Source organism: Ahaetulla prasina, chromosome 2, assembly GCF_028640845.1.
Source record: "Ahaetulla prasina isolate Xishuangbanna chromosome 2, ASM2864084v1, whole genome shotgun sequence".
Taxonomy (NCBI): domain Eukaryota; kingdom Metazoa; phylum Chordata; class Lepidosauria; order Squamata; family Colubridae; genus Ahaetulla; species Ahaetulla prasina.
The window spans coordinates 151,141,111-151,166,312 of NC_080540.1; the positions used below are offsets into that span (position 1 = coordinate 151,141,111).

A 25,202-nucleotide genomic window follows, 5' to 3' on the forward strand; every position below is an offset into this window, starting at 1 on the left:
GATATATTGACCATCAATTGTGTTGTAAATGTTGTACCTTGATGAACGTATCTTTTCTTTTATGTACACTGAGAGCATATGCACCAAGACAAATTCCTAGTGTGTCCAATCACACTTGGCCAATAAAAATTCTGTTCTGTTCTGTTCTGTTCTGTTCTGTTCTGTTCTGTTCTGTTCTATTCTATTCTATTCTATTCTATTCTATTCTATAGCTACATATAGGGGATGCCAAGCTCTCCTGACTTCTAATCAAAATCAGTTATTTTTCTTTGGAGGTTTACTAAAGCAATCAAGTCAAGAATAACATGTAGTAGTCAGAAAAGAAGATTAGAAATGCCTCAGCTTTTTAATAGGAGAAAGTCATTCATCAGATTGGCTGGTTTGTTCTTTTTCACAAAGTTGGGGATCCGCTATTAAAGGTACTTCTCAATTTACAACAGCTCATTTAGTGATTGTTTCACGGCACTGACTTATGACCATTTTTTTACAACTGTTGCTGCCCCCCGATGGTCATGTGATCAAAATTCAGACACTTGGCAAGTGACTCATATTTATGACAGTTGCAGTGTCTCAGGGTCATCTGATCCCCTTTTGTGACCTTCTGACAATCAACGTCAATGGGGAAGCCTTATTCAGTTAACAGCCATGTTACTAACTTAACAATTGCACTGAACAATTCTGGCAAGAAAGATCGTAAAATGGGACAAAACACACTTAATAACTGTCTTGCTTGGCAAAGTGAACTTTGGGCTCAATTGTGTTGTAAATTGAGGACTACCTGTGTGTACAATCTATTTCCCCCCCTTCATTCTGGAAATGCCCACTGCAGCTGTTTGTGTTTACTTAAAAATTATGGATGTGCAATTGTTCAGTGAAACAAACAGCAAATATAGGTAGCTTGCAATGCTAAATATGAGGGAAGATATTTAGGTTCTCCTTCCTAATGGCATCTGAAAGCAATAAATTGACAGCTTGACATCACTGTGTGACACATCAATCAGGGAGGCTGGAGGCAAGAAAGAAGAAAAAGATTTCTTGTATGAAGCATTTTAATGAATGAGACCTTGTGGGAAAAGCATGACAATGTAATATACATATACATTGTTGTGACCCAGGTTCCTGGACCCGGACTCCTGGACTCGGATGATTCAGAAAGTGAGGGAGAAGACCTGGCAAGCCCTGTTTCTCTTGAGCCCTTTCCCTCCCTGGCACCCACTCAAAGGGAGGAGGAGGGGCCGGCAAGACCTGATTCCCTGGAGCCTTCTTCTGATTTGGCAACGCCCCAAGAACAGTTTTGGAGTGATGCAAGACTGCGCAGACGTGATCGGCGTGCGCAGCAGCGGAAGAGTTGGGGGAAAGCCAAGTCATAATTGTCATGCAGTGACATCTGCAGAGACTATAAATAGGAGGCGGGACTTCCTGGTTTTTTGTCTTGGACAAAGCAATGAATTGGCGCGGGCTAACTGTCTCAATGGAGGGAAGAATATATTCGTGAGTAATTCTGGCCTTATCTATAATTTCCTCGTTATCTCCAGAAACTTGGCAGGCCCGTGGGTAGACGTGGCCAGGACATATATCTATGTAAATAAAAGGAGAAAAGAAGGCCTCTGACTGACTCTTTGCTGGGAGTATTGGGGGGAGGGAAACAGAACATACATATACATATACATATACATATACATATACATATACAAATATATATATACATATATATATATATATATATATATATATATATATATTGTTTTCTGAGGTTTTCACGGTGTTTGTATATAGGTCTTTGGTTGTTGGGTTTCTCCGTGTAAAATTGGAAGTGTCTTGGCGGCGTTTGACGAAGTCTCATTCGTCATCTTCAGGCTTCAACCCGTGCTTCTGGGAGCAATGTGTGATCGCAGCTGTTTCTTCCTTTTAACTGCTAGTGGGGTTTGAACTGATTGGGTGGGAGCTTGGCTGTGCTCTGATTGGATGGGGGTTTTCTGTGCTCTGATTGGCTGGGGTGTGTCCTGTGTTGGTGGGGGCTTGGTTGTGCTCAGTCTAGTCTGTGCTGCAGATTTGAGCTGGTGGGCTGCATGGCTATGCAGCTCACCAGCTCAAATCCTGCAGCACAGACTAGACTGAGCACAACCAAGCCCCACCAACACAGGACACACCCCAGCCAATCAGAGCACAGAAAACCCCCATCCAATCAGAGCACAGCCAAGCTCCCACCCAATCAGTTCAAACCCCACTAGCAGTTAAAAGGAAGAAACAGCTGCGATCACACATTGCTCCCAGAAGCACGGTTGAAGCCTGAAGATGACGAATGAGACTTCGTCAAACGCCGCCAAGACACTTCCAATTTTACACGGAGAAAACCCAACAACCAAAGACCTATATACAAACACCCGTGAAAACCTCAGAAAACAAATATTGCACCTCACGGGAGGAAATCCACCATCTGACCAGGACCTAAGAAAAACTAGAAGTCCAAAGAGCTTCCATTTTATGTGACCTCGCATTCCTACGAAACTGCCGCGATCAAAATTTAATCCCCAAATGCTTCCAATTGAAATTCCACTCCAACTCTGCAGCCACCAAACGCATCCTAAAAAGAACAGAATTGGCCTTAATCAGAAATGAACTTCACACAAAAGATTCCTCCTAGATCAAATCAACAAAGATCTCCTCACACTTCACCTCAAACTCAGCAACAAGATGCACCCTGCACTTTGGGACAAATCCAAAACAACTTGCCGTCTGGAGGCGAAACACAGACCACCCTCAAGACAGACACGCACACCAACAAACTCAAGACTACAAGAACGCCAGAAACAAACCCTCCACCCTCACAGCAACACATGAAACAAACAGTGCATAACATCTCAGATAGGATCCTCACCAAAGCTGAAACCGATGTCCTTTCCAAAGGATTCAACTTTGCAGTCACTCCCAAATACATCCCCACGAAACCATTATATGGAGTTGAAACCAGCCTGACCAAAATCAACCCCGATGACGCTAACAAAATCAGACTCGAGATCTCTAACATCCTCTGCACCAGCAAGCCACCCAAAAGCAACTTACCCAAAGAGGAACAGACAGCACTACTTAACCTGAAAAAAGATACCAGCATAATAATCCTACCAGCAGACAAGGGCAACGCCACGGTGGTTATGAACACATCTGACTACCAAACCAAATTAACCAACCTACTCCAAGACCCTGCATACAAGCCCCTAAACACAGACCCCACCACCTACCTAGAAAAACCACTAGATCCAAAATAAAAGCCTCCCCATCAGCGAAGAAATCCAACAAAGAATCATTCCCAGAGAGAAATCATCCAGATGCCCTAAGCTCTATGGCCTCCCAAGATACACAAAGAAGGAACCCCCACTCAGACCCATAGTCAGCTCCATAGGCTCACCTCTACAAAACCTAGCCAAATTTCTGCCAAACAACTACAGCCCTATGCAGAATCCATCACCTCACACGTAAAAACTCATTCCAGTTCATAGAGATCATAAAGAAACAAAACTTACAGCCCAGCGACCTACTCGTGAGCTTTGATGTCATATCCTCTTCACCCAAGTGCCAATCAAAGAAGCCTTGACAGCTATCCAAAACAAATATAACCCCCAAGCACATCCTAGATCTGACCAACCACTGCCTATCCAACACATACTTCATCTATAATGGACAAAAATACAAACAAGTAGAAGGAGCACCCATGGGATCACCCTCTCACCTGTCATTGCCAATCTCTACATGGAACACTTTGAAACCCAAGCTCTAGAAAAATCTGATCACAAACCCAAACTCTGGCTCAGATATGTAGACGACACCTTCATAATCTGGCCACACGGAAAGAAAAATTTGACAACTTCCTCACACACCTCAATAGCCTACACCCCAAAATACAGTTCACCATGGAAACAGAAGTTAATAACCAACTTCCCTTCCTGGATGTCTTAGTCTACAGAAAACCCAATGGCTCCCTAGGACACACCATCTACCAGAAGAAAACACACACAAACCGCTATCTGCACGCACTTTCACACCACCACCCAGCACAGATCAACTCCGTAGCCAAGACACTCATCTCCAGAACAAAATGCTTAGCTGATGAACAACACCTAAAACCCGAACTAGACACTCTCACTAACGTACTAACATCCAATGGATTCCAAAGAAATAAGATTACCAAGCTAATCCAAAAGAACCCCCACTAAAATCCAAGACAGAGAACAAGGAAACGGCACAGCCCTCCTCCCATATATAAAAGGCACCACAGACAGAATCAGCAAGATCCTCCACAAACACAACATCAAGACAGCATTCTGCACAAACAGAAAAATATCCACCATCCTAAGAAACCCCAAAGACAAAATTGAGTTAGAAAATCAAGGAGTATATGAAATCCCATGCACCGCCTGCCCCACCACATACATTGGACAAACCAACAGAAGAATAAGTGCATTGAAGAACACAAGAACTCATTCAAAAGAGGAACCAACTTCTTCCTGGTCCAACACTTTAAAGTCACAGGACAGGATTTTGCCTTAAAAAAGACCAAACCAACCGCCAAATTTAACCTCTTTAACAACAGAATAATCAGAAAAGCCATTGAGATAGAAAAACGCCCACACAGCATGAACAAACGAGATGACACCTCCCGCCTACCAGCCATTTGGAAACCCACCCTTATTGACAAACGAGTCCCTAACACGAGGAATGACACCAGACCCACACTCACAAGGTCCACACAGGATGTCACCACCACATCCACCCAGAAAGCAGACCCAAACCCACACTGATCAGGAAGCACGACCAAGGACCAGAAGCCAGACCGCAGCTGCAACATTAGCCATTTCAAACCCCTCCAATCCATTCATGCAGCAGACTGACACCAACTATGAAGATGTAGCACGACCACAAAGCCAAACAACAGCTATGCAGCTCACCAGCTCAAATCCCCCTGCAGCACAGACTAGACTGAGCACAACCAAGCCCCCACCAACACAGGACACACCCCAGCCAATCAGAGCACAGAAAACCCCATCCAATCAGAGCACAGCCAAGCTCCCACCCAATCAGTTCAAACCCCCACTAGCAGTTAAAAGGAAGAAACAGCTGCGATCACACATTGCTCCCAGAAGCACGAAGCTGAAGCCTGAAGATGACGAATGAGACTTCGTCGAAACGTCGCCAAGACACTTCCAATTTTACACGGGAGAAAACCCGAACAACCAAAGACCTATATATATATATATATATATATATGCGCGAGTGGTAACGGGAGCCGCTCGTGGCTCCCACGTAACACCACTACTCCGTAGCCTGCACTGGCTTCCTGTGGTTTTCCGGGTGCGCTTCAAGATTTTGGTTACCACCTTTAAAGCGCTCCATGGCTTAGGACCCGGGTACTTACGAGACCGCCTGCTGTTACCTTATGCCTCCCAGCGACCCGTACGCTCTCACAGAGAGGGTCTCCTCAGGGTGCCGTCCGCCAAACAGTGTCGGCTGGCAGCCCCCAGGAGCAGGGCCTTCTCTGTGGGGGCACCGACGCTCTGGAACGAACTTCCCCCTGGCTTACGTCAAGTGCCTGATCTTCGGACCTTCCGTCGTGAGCTCAAAAAACACCTATTTATTCAAGCGGGACTGGCATAATAGTGTCAAATTTTAATTTGGGGTTTTATTAATAATTTTAAAATTTTAAAACTAAATTTTAATATTCAGCCTTTTTGTAATTTGCTAGGTTTTAAATGTTTTAACTTGTATATATTTCGTGTTTTATCTTGGCTGTACATCGCCCTGAGTCCTTCGGGAGAAGGGCGGTATAAAAATTTAATAAAATAAATAAATAAATAAATAAATAAATATATATGTTTTCTGAGGTTTTCGCGGATGTTTGTATGTAGGTCTTTGGTTATTCGGGTTTTCTCCCGCGTAAAATTGGAAGTGTCTTGGCGACGTTTCGACGAAGTCTCATTTGTCATCTTCAGGCTTCAGCTTCGTGCTTCTGGGAGCAATGTGTGATTGCAGCTGTTTCTTCCTTTTTAACTGCTAGTGGGGGTTTGAACTGATTGGGTGGGAGCTTGGCTGTGCTCTGATTGGATGGGGTTTTTTTGTGCTCTGATTGGCTGGGGGTGTGTCCTGTTTGGGTGGCGGCTTGGTTGTGCTCAGATTAGTCTGAGTTGCAGGGGGATTTGAGCTGGTGAGCTGCATTGCTGTTGTTTGGCTTCGTGTTTGTGGTCGTGCTACATCTTCATAGTGAGTGTCTGTCTGCTGTATGTATGGATTGGAGGGGTTTGAAATGGCTAATGTTGCAGCTGTGGTCTGGCTTCTGGTCCTTGGTCGTGCTTCCTGATCAAAAAAAACCCCCATCCAATCAGAGCACAGCCAAGCTCCCACCCAATCAGTTCAAACCCCCACTAGCAGTTAAAAAGGAAGAAACAGCTGCAATCACACATTGCTCCCAGAAGCACGAAGCTGAAGCCTGAAGATGACGAATGAGACGTCGTCGAAACGTCGCCAAGACACTTCCAATTTTACGCGGGAGAAAACCCGAATAACCAAAGACCTACATATATATATATATATATATATATATATATATATATATATATATATATATATATATGTGTGTGTGTGTGTGTGTGTGTGTGTGTGTGTGTGTGTGTTTTCTGAGGTTTTCACAGGTGTTTGTATGTAGGTCTTTGGTTTGTATGTAGGTCATTGCCAACCTCTACATGGAACACTTTGAAACCCAAGCTCTAGAAAAATCTGATCACAAACCCAAACTCTGGCTCAGATACATAGACGACACCTTCAAAGTCTAGCCACACGGGAAAGAAAAACTTGACAACTTCCTCACACACCTCAATAGCCTACACCCCAAAATACAGTTCACCATGGAAACAGAAGTTAACAACCAACTTCCCTTCCTGGATGTCTTAGTCTACAGGAAACCCAATGGCTCCCTAGGACACACCATCTACCAGAAGAAAACACACACAAACCGCTATCTGCACGCACTCTCACACCACCACCCAGCACAGATCAACTCCGTAGCCAAGACACTCATCTCCAGAACAAAATGCTTAGCTGACGAACAACACCTAAAAACCGAACTACACACTCTCACTAACATACTAACATCCAATAGATTCCAAAGAAATAAGATTACCAAGCTAATCCAAAAAGAACCCCCCACTAAAATCCAAAACAGAGAACAAGAAAACGGCACAGCCCTCCTCCCATATATAAAAGGCACCACAGACAGAATCAGCAAGATCCTCCACAAACACAACATCAAGACAGCATTCTTCACAAACAGAAAAATATCCACCATCCTAAGAAACCCCAAAGACAAAATTGAGTTAGAAAATCAAGGAGTATATGAAATCCCATGCACCGCCTGCCCCACCACATACATCGGACAAACCAACAGAAGAATAAGTGCACGCATTGAAGAACACAAGAACTCAGTCAAAAAAGAGGAACCAACTTCTTCCCTGGTCCAACATCTTAAAGTCACAGGACATGATATTGACTTTAAAAAGACCAGAACTATCGCCAAAACTGAACACTTTAACAACAGAATAATCAGAGAAGACATTGAGATAGAAAAACGCCCACACAGCATGAACAAACGAGATAATACCTCCCGCCTACCAGCCATTTGGAAACCCGCCCTTATTGACAAATGAGTCCCTAACATGAGGAATGACACCAGACCCACACTCACGAGGTTCACACAGGATGTCACCACTGCACATCTACCCAGAAAGCAGACCCAAACCCACACTGATCATGAAGCACGACCAAGGACCAGAAGCCAGACCGCAGCTGCAACATTAGCCATTTCAAACCCCTCCAATCCATACATGCAGCAGACTGACACCCACTATGAAGATGTAGCACGACCACGAAGCCAAACAACAGCAATGCAGCTCACCAACTCAAATCCCCCTGCAACACAGACTAAACTGAGCACAACCAAGCCCCCACCCAAATAGGACACACCCCCAGCCAATCAGAGCACAAAAAAAACCCCATCCAATCAGAGCACAGCCAATCTCCCACCCAATCAGTTCAAACCCCCACTAGCAGTTAAAAGGAAGAAACAGCTGCGATCACACATTGCTCCCAGAAGCATGAAGCTGAAGCCTGAAGATGACGAATGAGACTTCGTCGAAACGTCGCCAAGACACTTCCAATTTTACACGGGAGAAAACCTGAACAACCAAAGACATACATACATACATACATACATACATACAGACAGACAGACAGACAGATAGATAGTTGAGAGAAAAATGCTTAATTTGCCTTAAAATGGTGGGTTAAAAAAAGATATAAAAATGCTGGCAAAAGAGGAAAAAAGGAACCAATGTTCCCCACAATATTGTTAAAGGAAGATTGTAACAGATCAAATTTTAGTTGGAAAGAGGAAACTTCTAATTGGATTGTCATTTTTGTGATGGGAAAATCAGTCGGGGTGCAAGTAAATGGGGAATCCTGCTCTCCTCAAAAGAAATGAAATACTTCAAATTTTCATTGAATAATTTGTTTTAAAAAACTGGAGAACTGCAAGTGCAATTCTGATACTCCACCACATACATACATGCAAATGTGATTCCCTTCTGGAACAAATGAACAAAGGTGACTGAATTTCTTCCTATTGGGAAATGGACTTTAGGGCTGTGTGTTCATAGATATATATTCTTCCTCTGTTCCAAAGTAATTCAGAACGCTGGCTTAAGCAGGCGATCTCCCACACAGACCCTGGCAGCCTTTAAAGGAGAATATTTGTGGCTCAGGGTTGAAATGAGGAGCTCCGTAGTGCTCTCTGAGCTTGGTTGTATTTTTGCAGACGTTTCCTTAACCCAAACTAGGCAACAATAATCAGTGCTAGTCTAACTATGTAACTTCATCAGTGCTAGTGACTTGGTTGCTTTCTTGGTTGCAAGCTCTGAGAGTGCCAAAGACCCCTCCTGGGTCCTTTTTAAGGCCATTTTGACTATGTTATGGGTGCTCTTGTAGACTAGCTATCACAGTTAGCAGAACAAGTCATAAAACAGCCCCTACGCTAGAAGATAGCCTGTGAGAATGCCTCTCTCTCTATTTCCTCTTGTCCTTTCCCCACTTGCCACTTGCTACTTTTTCTGGCTATATTTGAGTATATTCTTAAACAAACTTTGTTTATCTACATGGGGCCTCAAAGCATTTGTGAAAATAATTACAAAGTTAGGCATCTCCAAACTTATGTTTTGCAGATGTGTTGGATTAATTCCTATCATGTGCAGCCAACTATCGCTGAGATTTGGTGTCCACACTGGGAAAGACTGATATAAAAATCCCTGATGGAAAAAACTCTCAATTTCCCTTCTTTACAGAAATAATCTCAGGAGACCTCCCCATATGAGATTCTGTACTTTCTGACTTCTATTTACTTTCATCACATTTAATTCAGTTGGTTAAACAATCCCTCTTAATTCTACTTAATCAAAGCTTTACATAAATAAGTTCAGTGAGGCCCATAGTTAAAAATAATCAAAATTAAAGCAGTGCAGTTACAAATTAAAGCATGCACATGATCCAACAATATATCACTGGAATAGGTAGCAATAGCAATTACACGTTGCCAGAATTGAAGACATATTGTGGAAGTCTGCAGAGAATTTTTTCCTGGGGACATATCCAAGGACATAATCAAACAATTTTTTTTTTAAATTACTTAACAAATTAACTCTTAGTGCAGGCAATCACATAGGAACAGTGATTGTTTCATGAAGTTAGTAGAGAACTAATGAAACAAAAATTATGACCCCAGAAACAGTCTGCCAGTACAGCCTTTAAAATCTTACACTAAGTAACACTTTTGAAAAGGTTTAAAGCCCAGCACATGTTTAAGACTAGAAATCTATGCTTCTTGTTAAGAAGCATCAATCAAAACTTTATTATGGTCATAGGTCAGCATAGGAAAAGTGGGGTACAGTCATTAAAAAAGCATAAAGGATACATCAGGAGTAAAAATAAAAAAAAATATATAAAAAGATTATGAAAAGCTATAAGATATAATAGCTACCTGAATGAAAAAATAAAAGTATATTAAAAAGAGAGAAACTTAAAAGAAAGGTAGCAGCATTAGATGGGTGGCATATGGTACATCTATCAAATTACAAGGCATTCTAATATGGCAAATTAGTTGTTCATTAAATCTAGTTTATAACACAGGTCACCATCTGATGATTTTTCTTACTGGACAGTACCTAGCAACATTGTATGTTGTAGCAGGATTTGTTAAGAAACACAGCTTTATATGATTCCTATTTTTTATTTTGTTTTGTTTCTGAATGAAAGTTAAATGAGTATGTCTATGTTGCAAGCTATATTGAGTCAGTTACTGAGCAGGCCATCGTTTAGGAAATTCAGAGTTCTTAAGTACAACAGCAGCAACAATGGAAGCAGTTGCAATATCAGTTAAACCAACCAATCCACCAACCCACACAATACAATAAAACAAAAGGGTTCGCAAATGAACTTCCTCAGAATGTAGTTGCACTTGGCTGACCTTGTCTGAGCTGTGAAGCTAAGCCAAGTTGGGTCTGGTTGTTAGAATGGAAGCCGCCGGGGAATTCTTACAGACTAGATTGGGAACTCAAAAAAATATTGCAGACGGTAATAGCAAAACACACCCATATTGTTGCTAAAAAAATGGCATAGATGTTCCCAAGTAGTCTCCATGAATTATGTTTAACGTGCAAGTCACTTTACCTCTTCCTAATTAAAAGGGAAGATACTTTAAAAATTTTATTTATTTATTTATTTATTTATTTACATTTATATCCCGCCCTTCTCCGAAGACTCAGGGCGGCTTACACTATGTTAGCAATAGTCTTCATTCTATTTGTATATTTATATACAAAATAAATTGTGTTTTCATTCAACTTCCACTCCCCCCGCTCCCCGCAAGGTTTGAGGGCAATATACCAAAAATACAATGGATCAATGGGAATGGAATGGATTAAAAGAATATTAATATATAAATTAAAAAGCAGCCAGAAATAATTACTGGTGAACAATAACTGGGAAAAGGACTCTATTTATTTAAGAAGGTTGTCCAAATACAGATGATTCAAGCACTATACAACATTAAAAAAATCCAAAAGAACAAAGAATGTATGTGTGTATGTGTGTGTTTTTATATTCGGGTTCTCTCCCGCGTAAAATTGGAAGTGTCTTGGCGACGTTTCGACGAAGTCTCATTCGTCATCTTCAGGCTTCAGCTTCGTGCTTCTGGGAGCAATGTGTGATTGCAGCTGTTTCTTCCTTTTTAACTGCTAGTGGGGGTTTGAACTGATTGGGTTGGAGCTTGGCTGTGCTCTGATTGGATGGAGGGTTTTTTGTGCTCTGATTGGATGGGGCTGTGTCCTGTTTGGGTGGGGGTTGGTTGTGCTCAGATTAGTCTGAGTTGCAGGGGGATGGTGAGCTGCATTGCTGTTGTTTGGCTTCGTGTTTGTGGTCGTGCTACATCTTCATAGTGGGTGTCTGTCTGCTGTATGTATGGATTGGAGGGGTTTGAAATGGCTAATGTTGCAGCTGCGGTCTGGCTTCTGGTCCTTGGTCGTGCTTCCTGATCAGTGTGGGTTTGGGTCTGCTTTCTGGGTGGATGTGTGGTGGTGACATCCTGTGTGGACCTCGTGAGTGTGGGTCTGGTGTCATTCCTCGTGTTAGGGACTCGTTTGTCAATAAGGGCGGGTTTCCAAATGGCTGGTAGGCGGGAGGTATCATCTCGTTTGTTCATGCTGTGTGGGCGTTTTTCTATCTCGATGGCTTCTCTGATTATTCTGTTGTTAGAGTGTTCAGTTTTGGCGATAGTTCTGGATTCCAGAGAAATAAGATTACCAAACTAATCCAAAAAGAATCCCCCACTAAAATCCAAGACAGAGAACAAGAAAACGGCAGAGCCCTCCTCCCATATATAAGAGGCACCACAGACAGAATCAGCAAGATCCTCCACAAACATAACATCAAGACAGCATTCTGCACAAACCAAAAAATATCCACCATGCCCACCCATCGTACAGCATGGGTAGGAAATATCAGAGCTAGGCAGTCCCACAAATAGCCAGGCCCTAGGTCACAAAGGATTATAAATTGTAAGCAGCCCTTGAATTGTACTCAGAAGCTAATTGGCAACCAATACAGCTCATGCAGCAGATGTTACATGGATATATTATGACATTTTATAGAAGAACAAATCACTGCTGCATATTTTCTTCTCCCTGTCCGAAATGGCATTGAGACACTAGCAAGAACAAAATTAAACTGCATCATAGCTAAGAAATTTTAACATTATGGTATAAAGAAAGCAAATAATACTAATTTTATTTAATCATTCTACACTTAGCTCATCTTTTTACTAAGTGGTAAGTACTGCAATAGGTTTAAAATAAGCAAAGGTTACTGCGGATGTTTAAATTGATTAAAGCAAAATGTCACCTTCAGTTGACATAGTTCTTTCAAAGCTTCATTTTTCTCTTTTCTAAGTTGTTCCATTTCATGTCTTTCCACATGATCACAAGATACAAGCTATATGAAGTAAAAAAAAATCAGAAGAAGATGTTGAGGGACTACATGGATACAAATAACAGAAAAATAATAATATGTCTGTTATTTAACCTAATACTTTAAGCTTTCTAATTCAGTCCACCAAACAAAACCTCCTTTCTGCTATATGAAGTTACAAAACTATAGATACGCTTGGCAAAATGGCTCACATTTATTGCTGGTTACCAGCATTTTGCAATCACATGACTGACATTTGTGACTTTTTTTGCCATTTTCTGGTAGAAAACCGCAAAAAGCGTCCATTGAATAGGCTGGATTCACTTGAAGACTACATGGTTCACTTAGCAAAAGTGGTGATTTTTTTTATGACTGTCATTAAAATGGCTGTAAAATCAGGTCCAGTCACATGGTGCCTCAATGTACGACCGCAACAACTTATAACAGAAATTCTGGGCTTCATTGTGATCATAAGTTGAGGACTACCTGCAGTAATTTAACTTGCAATGCTTTTTACATTTGTGAAAGCAAGCTTGATTTATTTACTACAGATAAATAAATATGCACACAACTGGTCTAGTTAAACTCTCACAAACTATAATTAAAATGACAACAAGTCAAATAACTCATGAAAGACAGCAGTAGAAAAGTAAGTGAAGATTATAATCCAATGGTTAGCTTTCAATAATTGCTGGAGTCTTTAAAGAAAAAGTTTTTAATTTGCCTGTGGACAAGCCAGTCACCTAGAAGATGCTGTAACTCCAGGGCATCAGAATCATGCTGCTATTAATGCCTAATTTGTCACCCACAATTATTTGATATAAGCTTTCTCCACCTACTGCCCTCAAGTGAAGTTGGGAAGACTATTTTAAACAAATGTACATTGTGCACAATAGTTAGCTATAATGTGTGGAAAACCATGATTGTGTAACAGCATTGAAAGTAATTTGCGCCTTCTTATGAGAGCTCCTTAATATCCTTTCTAGTCATCCTTTTGAAAGACCACAGTGAGCTGGAAATTGTCAAGGAATTTTAAATCAAAATTTCATCATTTTTGTTTGGAGGTAAGAATTATATTATTTACCTGTGAATCTAGTAATTTAGCAATTTCATGTACAGGGCTATGACCAGTCTCATCCAGCTGCTGAGAAAATAAATCTCTTGCCACCTGAATAAAATCTAACATATAATTTAAGTCAGAATACTATAGTGTCAATCACAGAAAAGTCAACTTTATATTTTTCATTAAACAACCTAGTACCTGTTAGTTATTTAGTATTTCAGAATGTCAGTTTCAGCTCCAAACTAAAACCTTGCCAAGAAAACTGTAGTGACTTTTCTGTATGGTCACCAAGAGTCAGGACTGACTCGAAGGTACAAAAGAGAGCAAGCACTAAAGTCTGGACACTTCCTCCTCTCCCCCTCATGCATTCAGACTCATTTAGGTAAACTAGCATGAAATAAAAATGGAAAGCTATGGTCTTGCAATTGCCTTCCAAACTAAAATTGCATGGAGCAGCACAACCTTGGTTTGTTTTTCATATCTGAAAAGCAAACACCACACCACTGCTGTCATGTAGACCAAATGTAAGGATAAATTACAGTTTTCATTAAAGAGGTAACTAATTGATAGTTCTAACTGATCTGATAACTGAAGCAAATCCTTCAGAGGAAGTATAGATGCAAAGCTAAGTGAATGTGTGTGCACACATATGCAGCTATGCATATTGAGCACCTGTGTTAACCTGAGGAAAAATGACTATTTGAATGATTCAAAGGCGAATAGTTTTCATGGGCTCTTGTGTGTTGGAAAGCTCTTCTAAAATCTGCTATTGTGTTATTGCAGTGTAGATATTTAAACATCAACAGGAATGGGAATTCTATCGCCTTACCTCTGAAGATGGAATGGGCCCATGGCTAAGAATGCAATCTTAAGTCTCATAATCCTAATTGACTGCTTAATATTTAATAAAAATTCAATTCGCATTGTGTTTATATTGCATTATACAATGAAAGAAAAAAAAAAGATAAGCTCTGAGCAGAACTCAATTCCTGCTTCATGGTGAAGATGAGCAGAATAAGGAAAATGAGGAAATGTGCTATGTGAAAACACCACTCTGAAAAACCCAGGATCAGGCCTTAAATTTTCATTCATTATCCTAAAATATAATATCTGCATCAGGTCTGTCTAAATTTTGTTCCCTTGTGAGAAAGCTCACAACAAAAATACGAGGACAGTTAAGATGGTCTTAACCAACTTTAATCCTCATCTGCAAATTTGATTCACTAACCCTCCTGCTCCTTATAATTTGTTCTGCACATTTAGTCTTTTTGTTAAGAATATTGGAATAAGGCTGTCTAACAAGTGTTTTAATTGGTAAGTAAGAAAGTGCTGGGTAACAAATACCTTTAAAATGGGAATGCAAATCTTCACATTATAGACATTATACATAGGGGCTTCATGGAGTGCTTGACCAAATATTGAATAAACACTGAAGCACATTTAGTGACTTCTGTTAGGAAGAATTGTATGTAGAATTCTGAAATCTCCCTTATAGTTTCCTAAAAATCCCTTCACTTAATTACCTCCAAAACAGACGGTTCCTTCAGAATCCCTTGGTAGCTGCTGCCTTAGGATTTCTTGTTCTTCTTTTGTAGGCTGAATCCCAAGATACTTCAAAGCCTGGTCAAGGAAAAAAAAACACAAAATAAGGAGGCTCTGGGTTTTCTAATCTAAAAGGTGCCTTTGACTTTGCTTTATAGCTCTGAGTTAGAAACAAAACCTGTGTAGTAGCTCTACTTTTCATAAACCGAAAGTGAACCTTTTCATGTAAAGAAACTGTTTTCACTATGTAATGTTTCTCATACTATCCTCAGATTAAAAGAAAAAGTGTTCAGCTTTCAGATTCAAACAAATCCAAATTGTTCTGTAATCTCATTCTTTTCAGCAGGCTCTGGGGCTGAAACTGATGAAAAATTCAGAACAGTGATGGTGAGAAGATGATATTCTTCACTGGCCTAAGGCCTATTTGCAAATTATGTATAAAAGCCATTGACTAACTGCCTTCCCACATATAAACAGTTTTAAGAGGGACATTTCTGAAAAGCAGCTGATGCAATCTGAGACAACTCTTTAACAACATTATTACTTCTAAAAGAAACAAAGGACAAAAGGAAGAATAAATCAGAGAACAAATCCTAAAAACAAATTTTATAGAATAGATATACCAAAATAATATGTCTTAAAAGTGAACGGACATTGCAAAATCCAAGGTTTTTTTTCAGTCAATACTATTAAAAGGTAAAATGGAAAGTATAATAAAAGCAAATAAATTACTCTTTTGAACAATTTTAAAAAATAACGGTGGACTGTAATGAAAGTATCTTGATAAAAGTGTTTAAAGGTGGGGGAGAGTTACACTACTGAGAACCAAGCATTTTTTTCTCAAATTGTAGATATTTCAAGGAAGGAATCATAAGGAATAATGGGAACATTTCAAATATCAAGTGGAAATTTTCCTAAATATGGAAAGCACTAACCAAACAACTTCTGTCCAGAGCCTAATTGGGATCATATAAGCTTCTTTACTCCCTTGGAGAGGATACAGTCTATATTTTTAATGTATATATTTTAAGTTTCACAGGTGAAATTTAAAGTGTTTTAAGTGTTCCTAATGTGGGTTTGCACCTAGAGTCCCGCTTGACTAAAACTGAGGCACATATTTAGATATGCTTCTTCTTATACTGGTTAAACTACTTTTCTATCCCATCTTAAGCTTGGCCTCTTGATTTTAATTTTTTTAAAAAAATTTTTATTTGCATTTATATCCCGCCCTTCTCCAAAGACTCAGGGCGGCTTACACTATGTTAGAAATAGTCTTCATCCATTTGTATATTATATACAAAGTCAACTTTTATTGCCCCCAACAATCTGGGTCCTCATTTTACCTACCTTATAAAGGATGGAAGGCTGAGTCAACCTTGGGCCTGGTGGGACTAGAACCTGCAGTAATTGCAGGCAGCTGTGTTAATAACAGACTGTCTTACCAGTCTGAGCCACAGAGGCTCAGACTTGATTTTTGTCTTGTCCTAGAATAGGACAAATGAGAAATTAAAATATGTGGTTTCTCATATACGATGAAACAATTCTAATGATGGGATGTGAGCTTACAGAGCAGCCTTTGAACAGTGTGCCACAGATCTGGAAAGCCAATTAGATCTAGGTGTCCTGCCTAAACATATGCCCCTAGGCAGTCATTTCTCTTTTTTCAAGCTGGCAAAATATTTAAGCCAAATAACATTTCCCAAAGTCAGAAGAGCCCTGGCAAGATTTAGGTGAGGTATAATTTCAGAATATTCCATTTGAACAAAGACTCTTCCCCAGTGAAGAGTTATTGAAACATTGCCATGTTTTGCCTTTATTAGAGAGAGAAGTGGGGTTCACTCCTCACCATGTGAGACTTTTATGCTAACTGGGTTCATTCCAATTACAATCAACGTGGCCAACATACCATATTTTCTGGACTATAAGACACACCGGTGTATAAGATGCACCAAGATTTCAAAGAGGTAAGCAAGAAAAAAAAAGTTTTTTCCCTCCCTGGCCCCCAGGAGCACTCTGCAGGCCTCCCAAAGCCTCTGTGTGCCCCATTTTTGTGAAACATGGGGGCATTTTTGCCCTTCCAGCCCATAGGAGCATTCTGCAGGTCTCCCAAAGCCTCTATGTGCCCTGTTTTTGCGAAAAACAAGATGCGCAGGGCGGGGCTTCAGGAGACCAAAAATGGCTGTATTCGGGGTTTAAGACGCACCAACATTTCCACCCTCTTTTAGAGGGGGAAAGGTGCGTCTTATACTCCAAAAAGTACGATAATTTCATTCTCCTCAATGTGGCTAATTTTTGGTTTACTATTTGTTAAATAATTTGTACTTTGACATCACTTTTATAATTATTTAGTTTTGCGAGTTTTATTTTTCATTTCTTCTTTCATGAATGGATCACAATAAAATCCATTCCATTCCATTCCATTCCATTCCCTAAGAATGGGATTTTTCAGACATTCTTGTTATATGTTTCTCTCAACTTATTCCTTGAAAAATGCATAAAGGAAGAATGGCACTGACTATATTTCACATGATTCTAGACAAAGAAGAGGTGCTGGTCAATTATATTAAAATATCAGGAATCTAAAGGTGAGGAAATAGCTGAAACCACTAGAATCCGTGATTTTATGAAAAAACTAAACATGACAGGAGTCAAGGGTGTTCTTTAGATATTAACAAGCTTAAAGAATTGCTAGGTTGGATTCTACCAACCAGAGAAGAACAGCAGCTTGATTTATCTCAGTTTTCTGGAAAAAAACCCATGCAGTTCAAAGAGATTACCCTGAGACTTCAGCTTACGCTACTAGGTCAAGGGCTACTGTGTTACTGCATCTTTTGTATTCTGAGAACAATATACTAAGGAAAGACCAAAGTAGTTCTACACTTCAGCATCTTCAAAGAATTCGCTTTAAGTTTTCTTGTGGAAAAGAATACTTCTGAGAACCGTTTTTTTCTCTCCTTGCCCAATTCATTTTCAATTTGTGCCATATTGTTTTAATTCACAAGCCTGATTGCAAGGGCTGTCTTGTTAAATTTTTGTAAATTTGTCCCACAGCCTTTTCAGTTAAATGCAAAATTAAATGCTTCAGTTTAATTCAATGTAAAGATACTAACATCTAAAAGAAGCCTGTCTCAGCAAGTGCCATTACCAGATTGACCTTCTCTGAGCTTGGAAAAAAGCAGTTTGGTTTAGTTAGAACCAGAATGGAAGAATTCCAGCAATTATCAGGGCTGTAGACTAGACTGGGAAGTTCTAAAAAAATATTCCAGAAGAAATAATAGCGAATTACTTCTGTATTGTAATAATAAAAACACATATTGATGGTTTTGTTCAAGATTATGAGGAATTGATAATGACCAATCTTGTTGACATTAATTTGTTTGGCAACTTGGGCAAGCAGGACATACTATAATCCCAAACTATTCACAACTGTTGGTCAACATAATCAGGGCTGAAAGCCAAAGAAATGTTGTCACAACTGAACAAAAGTCTAATTTAAGTCGCTGCGAAGTTTGAAAGACAAAAATATTGTTTTCTGAAAAGTTATGTTTTGTGCACAGGATAGTATGGCTCATTGAGGTGGACTGAAAAGTGATGCTAAAGACAAAAAGGTTACATTTATTAGGTTTTTCAAAACATTTCTTAACAAATCTGGACTTCACAAAATAGGCCAGAATGCTGGCACTAAAATTAAACTGTGGCACAATGTCATTTCATACGAACTCAGAAAAGCATGGCTGAAATTAGGGAGCATCTGGTTCAAAGAAGAATCATCTCTATCTAATAAAGATAAAAGCTACTGTGGCACATTCAAAAGGGAGAAAGAGTAGAAAATAAGTATAAAACATGAGTTATCAAAAAAAAAAAAAAAAGCCACCCAGAGTAAATCTGGAGTTGGGCAGTAACAAAACTGAATAAAATAAACGAACAGGGAAAAAAGCACACACACGGAAAGAGATCCCATATGCAGCTCTTTCTGAGCAAATGCCAGAAGCTGAAGACCAAATGAATGAGCTGGTTTTAAAGGAGAAAATAGATGCAAGGGAAATTTGTTGGCATGGAAAGCCAGTAACATATATAGTCTGGATAGAAACAAGAAACAGATAGTTCTCCACAGAACCAGATGATTTTATCAGACCTCTCAAAATACCTTAGTTTGCAGAACAGTAACATACTATAATCTCCTTGGCCAAAATGCTCAGAATGAGCTTGAGTGGGCTATGAAATCAGAGGGGCATTGTGGAAACAGCCAGTGTGGTGTCGCGTTTCAAGTGCTGGACAAGGACTGGGAAAACCTAGGTTCATGCCCCTATTTTACTGAGTGATTTTGAATCTATCTTTCTCTTTCAGCAAACTCTACCTTATAGGGTTATTGTTCTGAGGATAAAATTCGGCAAAACTCCTATATATACCATCCTGAGTTCCAAGATAAAAAGTGTTGTGCACTTGTCCTACATATATAGATGACGAATGAGACTTCGTCGAAACATCGCCAAGACACTTCCAATTTTACGCGGGAGAAAACCCGAATAACCAAAGACCTACATATAAACACCCACGAAAACCTCAGAAAACAAATATATATATATATATATATATATATATATATATATATATATATGAATATGTATATATGTATGTATATGTATATGTATATGTATATATGGTATAAATGCAATAATAAACAAATAAAATGCAGAATTAGAAAGTTCTTGGCCTGATCCCTACAGCTCTTATAATCTTAAGACAATTTATTGTTCCGTCTTGACTAAAAAGGATGGCAAATTTGATACCAACTGTATTTTACCTGGCTGCCCTGCCAAAGACAAGATGGAAACATGTTGGTTAGGTAAGGATGAGCAAAACATGAAGGCATGGAAAACCACACTTGGCCCTTGGGATTCTAACTGTAAGTTAAAATTTAGTCTATAAATTATGTGCTCTGCTAGCTAAAACTTTATTTGCTGCACTAGCGCCTTATTCTGAAAAGGCAACTTAACACTTTCTGAAATGGCTTGCATCTTAAAATATAACAGCTGCTGAAGCAAGAATACCAAAAGAAAACTCAAAGGCACCTGCAACTTATTTCCAACTATTTGGTGGTGGGGGGGTGGGGGACAGGATGAACCAGAATGAATAAATCAACATCCTATAATATGGCTTGCAAAACAATAAACAAACATTAAGCATTTCCAAAGCTAGCAAATGAAATCACAGCTTTAACTGAAGGATCAAATTCCTAAACAGATAGATACAGTTAGATCATTTCAATTCTGATTAAATAATTTCACCACATATCAATATAGATGCAGCATCGTAAATTATAAGCTTGATGGATTAATTATTGACTCAAGTGGAATAGTGAATTTATTTTGAAGTAACATTAAAATGAATTCTGAAAACTTCTCTGAAAGCTAGCACATTACATTAAGAACAAACATTAAAATGAGATATTTACCATCTCTAGTTTATCTGCTTTGAGGCGAACTGAAGAATTGAGGAAAATCTTCCTTTGTGGTCCATAATCAATTCTCCAAGAGGGGCTAACAGCTATGAGACAACAGGTTGCATATTAATTGGAAATCTAATTGGATTTTTTTTCTGCTGAAGGATATGTTCTAAACTCCTGCTGTTCAAACAACTCAGCTAATCACTTGAATGCCAAATGTTGATTATTTTTTCCTTTTAAATATTAAGCAAGATGCTATTAAAATGGAAACTTACAGATGCTTTATATTTATAGCCCCTTTATATTTTACCCACCAAGAAATTAAGAGGGATGGGAAATACAATCACACATACCTGGGGTTTAATTGACAAAGACAAAGTGGAACAAAAAGGTATTCTTTAAAAAGTAAATGTCATACTATGATAGAAACACATTGCTTATACCTGTGATACATTTTTTAACAAGACATAGGAGACCGATTGGTTGTGAATATACTTATGAAAATCATCCTTGTGGCAATTATTTTGTTCTGAAAAAAACTCTTTTGGCAAATCACTTATTTTTCAAAATCACAATAACCCCATGACCCAAGGCTTCAAAATACTATATGTTGGCTTATAATTTCAATTTCCACCCAGCATCAGCACTGACATGACATAGGGAGGGCCTCTAATATGTTATTCCTCTCAATACAGATCTGGAGTTACACAGGGCCTGGGAAACTTGCAACCTTTAGTAATTTGCATCCTTGTTCTTCCCTTCACTAAACAAGAGATGTTTGTGAATGGGAGCCAGTGATCTGCTTCAAGCTTTCCAAAGACTGAGATATGATCCAAGGAGGCTCTGTTCCTCTTTCGAAATAGCTGTATCACAAACTATCCTTAAACTTTTTCTTGTTTTAAAATAGGTGGTCACACAAAAATAAGCACTTGGCCTTATTTTTGGGGAGGTCTTATTATTTTGGAGCACTTGAAGCAAGATGGGACTCCTCTTGCCGTCTTACCTGATTTCCAGCTCTGTCTCCCTAACCCTAACCAGGCCAGCTGCACATGCATTAAATATTTTCGGGGAGGTCCTGCTTTTGGGAAAACACAGTATATGTGTGTGTGTGTATATGTACAGTATATATATATGTATGTATGTGTGTGTGTATGTATATACATATATACACACACACACAGAGAGAGAGAGAGAGAGAGAGAGAGAGAGAGAGAGAGAGAGAGAGAGAGAGAGAGAGAGAGAGTGCTCAGGATCGTATTGGTTGGAAACATGTGGAAGAGGCCGTCATCCTACCTTATATTTACATCCTTATATATATTTTTTTCATCATGGAACTTAAAGCAGCATATATGGTTTCTTAGAAGGATTCTTATCCATACTCTGAACACAAAGGCCTACTTGCTTCACCTAAGTCTTTGCAGCTTCCTTGGTGTAACTAAGTTTGTATTGAACCCTGAGATTTACAACCACAATCTCTCTGTTTAAGTGCCATACAATAGCTATACTATACAAGCAAATATTACAAACAAGGACAATCAACTTTTATTTGGTTGTCACTGAAAAAGATACCTCAACAATTCATTCATTTCAGTTTTTCATTCACATTGTCAAAGGCCCACATACTGTTTTTTTTTAAAGAAAAGGAAACAAATTACATATTAGTCATGTGAAAAATAGTAACAACAAAGAGAGGGTAAACAGACACATAAGTATTTACCCCCAGCTGATACATCAATGGAACTGTTGTCTGTAGAAAATGCAGAAAATTGCTCTCCTTTCTTGAATTCAGTTTTCATCTGTGAAAAAAAACCATAAAGATTTGTTGTTGTTAGTTGCAAAGTCATGTCCAACCCATCGTGACCCCATGGACAACGTTCCTCCAGGCCTTCCTGTCCTCTATCATCCTATGGAGTCCATTTAAGCTCATGCCTACTGCTTCAGTGACTCTATCCAGCCACCTCATTCTCTGTTGTCCCCTTCTTCTTTTGCCCTCAATCTTTCCCAGCATTAGGCTCTTCTCCAGGGAGTCCTTCTTTCTCATTAGGTGGCCAAAGTATTTCAGTTTCCTCTTCAGGATCTGGCCTTCTAAAGAGCAGTCAGGGTTGATCTCCTCTAGAACTGACTTGTTTGTTCGCCTTGCAGTCCAAGGGACTCGCAGGAGTCTTCTCCAGCACCAGAGTTCAAAGGCCTCAATTCTTTGGCGCTCAGCCTTTCTTATGGTCCAACTTTCACAGCCATACAGTGCAAATGGGAAAACCATAGCCTTGACTATACACACTTTTGTTGGCAGGGTGATGTCTCTGCTTTTTAGAATGCTGTCTAGATTTGCCATAGCTTTCTTCCCCAGGAACGTCTTTTAATTTCTTGGCTGCAGTCCCCATCTACAGCGATCTTGAAGCCCAGGAAAATAAAATCTCTCCCTACCACCATTTCTTCTCCATCTATTTGCCAGGAATTGAGAGGGCCGGATGCCATGATCTTAGTTTTCTTAATATTGAGTTTCAAGGCAAGGAAGTACTATTTATTAAAGTAGGTTGAGTCCCAGACTAAATACTGATGTCAAGTTTTTATTAACCAAATTATTAGTCTATTATGGAGAAAACCGTGCTTACATTTTGCCAAACACCCAACAAGTTTACTATAACAACTATTAAGGTGTGCCAAATAATGCTTTTACCATAGTAATCTTAGTCCATAGAATAAAGATTAGCAAAATATTTCTATAGTATTGATTTCCCCCTCTCAAACAGGATTAGAACAAATGGGTATTTCTGCAAATGTTTTTAATCTAAAGTTATGATGTGGCCTCAAAGAAGGGGCAGAGTAAGTATAGATCAAACTAAAAACAACTTTATCAGAAGCCTGTGTAAATCAATGATAACCAAGTCAATCAAATCAAGAGCCACAAAAAAGAGGGGAGTACTGCATTAGACACAGGAACAAGTATGAGTATCTCAGGATTTGTAACATAGTAGTCTTTACTGAGGGATCCTAGTTAAAGAACCCATCAACCTGTCAGATGCTATGTTGAAAAACATTTTCAGTCAATTTACTATGTGATACTGATTCTTCTTCTGCTTTTCAATCTGAACTAATTTGTATAATTTTTCCCTTAGTTATTTCACACAGAGAATGCCTAAATGATAATTTGAGTACTAGTGATCCAAAACACACTGAATATAATTCATTGCCCCCCTCTAAATATGTGCATACAGAACTCTGCATTAAGTAACCTACAACTTGCCAGATGAAGGCATTTCATGTAGCACTGAGGATTTCATTGTTTCGTGAAATTTCTTAACAAGCTAGAAATTATTAATACCATTAAAAATAAACACCACCAGTTTCTACATTACTTATGCAAATTTTATTAAAACTGCATGCTGGTGTTTTAGAAATACTGAAGGCAGAATTTCTCAAATACAGCTTTAAAAATCTGAAGAACATCCATTCTGCTTTCTCCCCAACTTCTGTTCTCTCCTCTGCTGGTAGTGTTTATGTATATGATTGTACATTTATTTAATGTACAATCATATGTGTAGATTCCAACAGTTCAACAGGGCTCAATTCCTGGATTTTGGATTCTAATTGAAATTCTAGTCTAATCTAGGGCAAGTCCCTTCTCAGCCTGTACCAAAAAGAAACACAAAATCAAACTCAACCACTCAGTGGAACAAAATATTATTCTTTAAGTCAGGGCAAAATCATGAAGTAAAATGGCTATGCATCTACACAAATTTAGGAACTGCTTTTGAAGTAGTCTCATGAATCTTATAGTTGATGCAATTGCTTTATCATTTTAAAAAGGGTTGCTTTGTATAGGAACCTGGTCTTGCAAAGACTCTTTTTTCTAAAGTTTTGCATAACCACGTTATTCTGGGTATTGAATAAGATTATTTCTCTGAGAAATGCAGCATGCTTTCAGTTGAGTGTTTATTTCAAAGAGAAGCATGCTTTTTGTGCACTGCTTTTTTTTTTCCAGGAGTCCTTGATGCAATCATGTTCTATTCATAAATAGATTTCTCCATAAAGGAAGTATGCAGATAATGAAGAAACCAGCCCACATCTCCTAGGACATATACTCCCCCTTAGGCTATTTAAAAATATTTCTTCTGCATTAAATATCTGTCTAGAGGAGAAGCGACATCTAATTTAACAATCAATTAGACAATCAATTATTTTGAATACTAATTATCTTCTCAGACTAAGCCTGCTTCCTATAGCTTAAAATAAATGCAAATGGTTTTTTCTTCAAAAGAAAGAGTGATGTTTTTCAGATATTTATTTCTTTTCATAAAGCAAATTAAAGTGGGTAAATATGAATCCACTTTGTGCAGAAAAATTCAGGCTGCCGTGTTGATCATGCAAAACAGCCTTCTACAGCCTGGTGCCGTGAGATGTTGAACCCTACATAATATCCAAGAAAAATCATGCCTGCTGGGAACTGAAAGGCAACATATATAGAGGACATAAGATTGGAGAGAGTCAAGCCAACTAGAACAAGTTATTTTTGTGAGTTATACTATGTACGAGTCAGGAGTTCAAAGAAATGATTTGTGATAGTACTAATTAGTAGATAACCAGATGCTTTAAGTT

The 25,202-nt window shown here is 39.0% G+C and overlaps 2 protein-coding genes across 6 annotated transcripts in view; both read right to left on the bottom strand.

The window, feature by feature from the left end:
* The window catches only part of STXBP4 (syntaxin binding protein 4), a 103,543-nt gene that overhangs the window by 48,251 nt on the left and 30,090 nt on the right, over window positions 1–25,202 (bottom strand). For all 5 annotated transcript variants that reach the window (XR_009153085.1, XM_058165811.1, XM_058165810.1 and 2 more), the window contains exons 12-16: window positions 22,324–22,402; window positions 20,616–20,707; window positions 15,142–15,238; window positions 13,640–13,734; window positions 12,490–12,579 (exon numbers count right to left, since the gene is read on the bottom strand). Coding sequence is in view for 4 of the 5 variants with exons in the window: in XM_058165811.1 (XP_058021794.1) it covers window positions 12,490–12,579; window positions 13,640–13,734; window positions 15,142–15,238; window positions 20,616–20,707; window positions 22,324–22,402 (453 nt within the window). In the remaining variant the exon portion in view is untranslated. The remainder of the gene's footprint in view (window positions 1–12,489; window positions 12,580–13,639; window positions 13,735–15,141; window positions 15,239–20,615; window positions 20,708–22,323; window positions 22,403–25,202) is intronic.
* Window positions 5,902–11,854, bottom strand: LOC131189619 (uncharacterized). The gene is made up of 2 exons (XM_058165818.1): window positions 11,519–11,854; window positions 5,902–6,345 (listed from the first exon to the last, which is right to left on the bottom strand). The coding sequence occupies exons 1-2, from the start codon at window positions 11,789–11,791 to the stop codon at window positions 6,046–6,048; spliced, it is 573 nt and encodes a 190-aa protein (XP_058021801.1). The 5' UTR covers window positions 11,792–11,854; the 3' UTR covers window positions 5,902–6,045.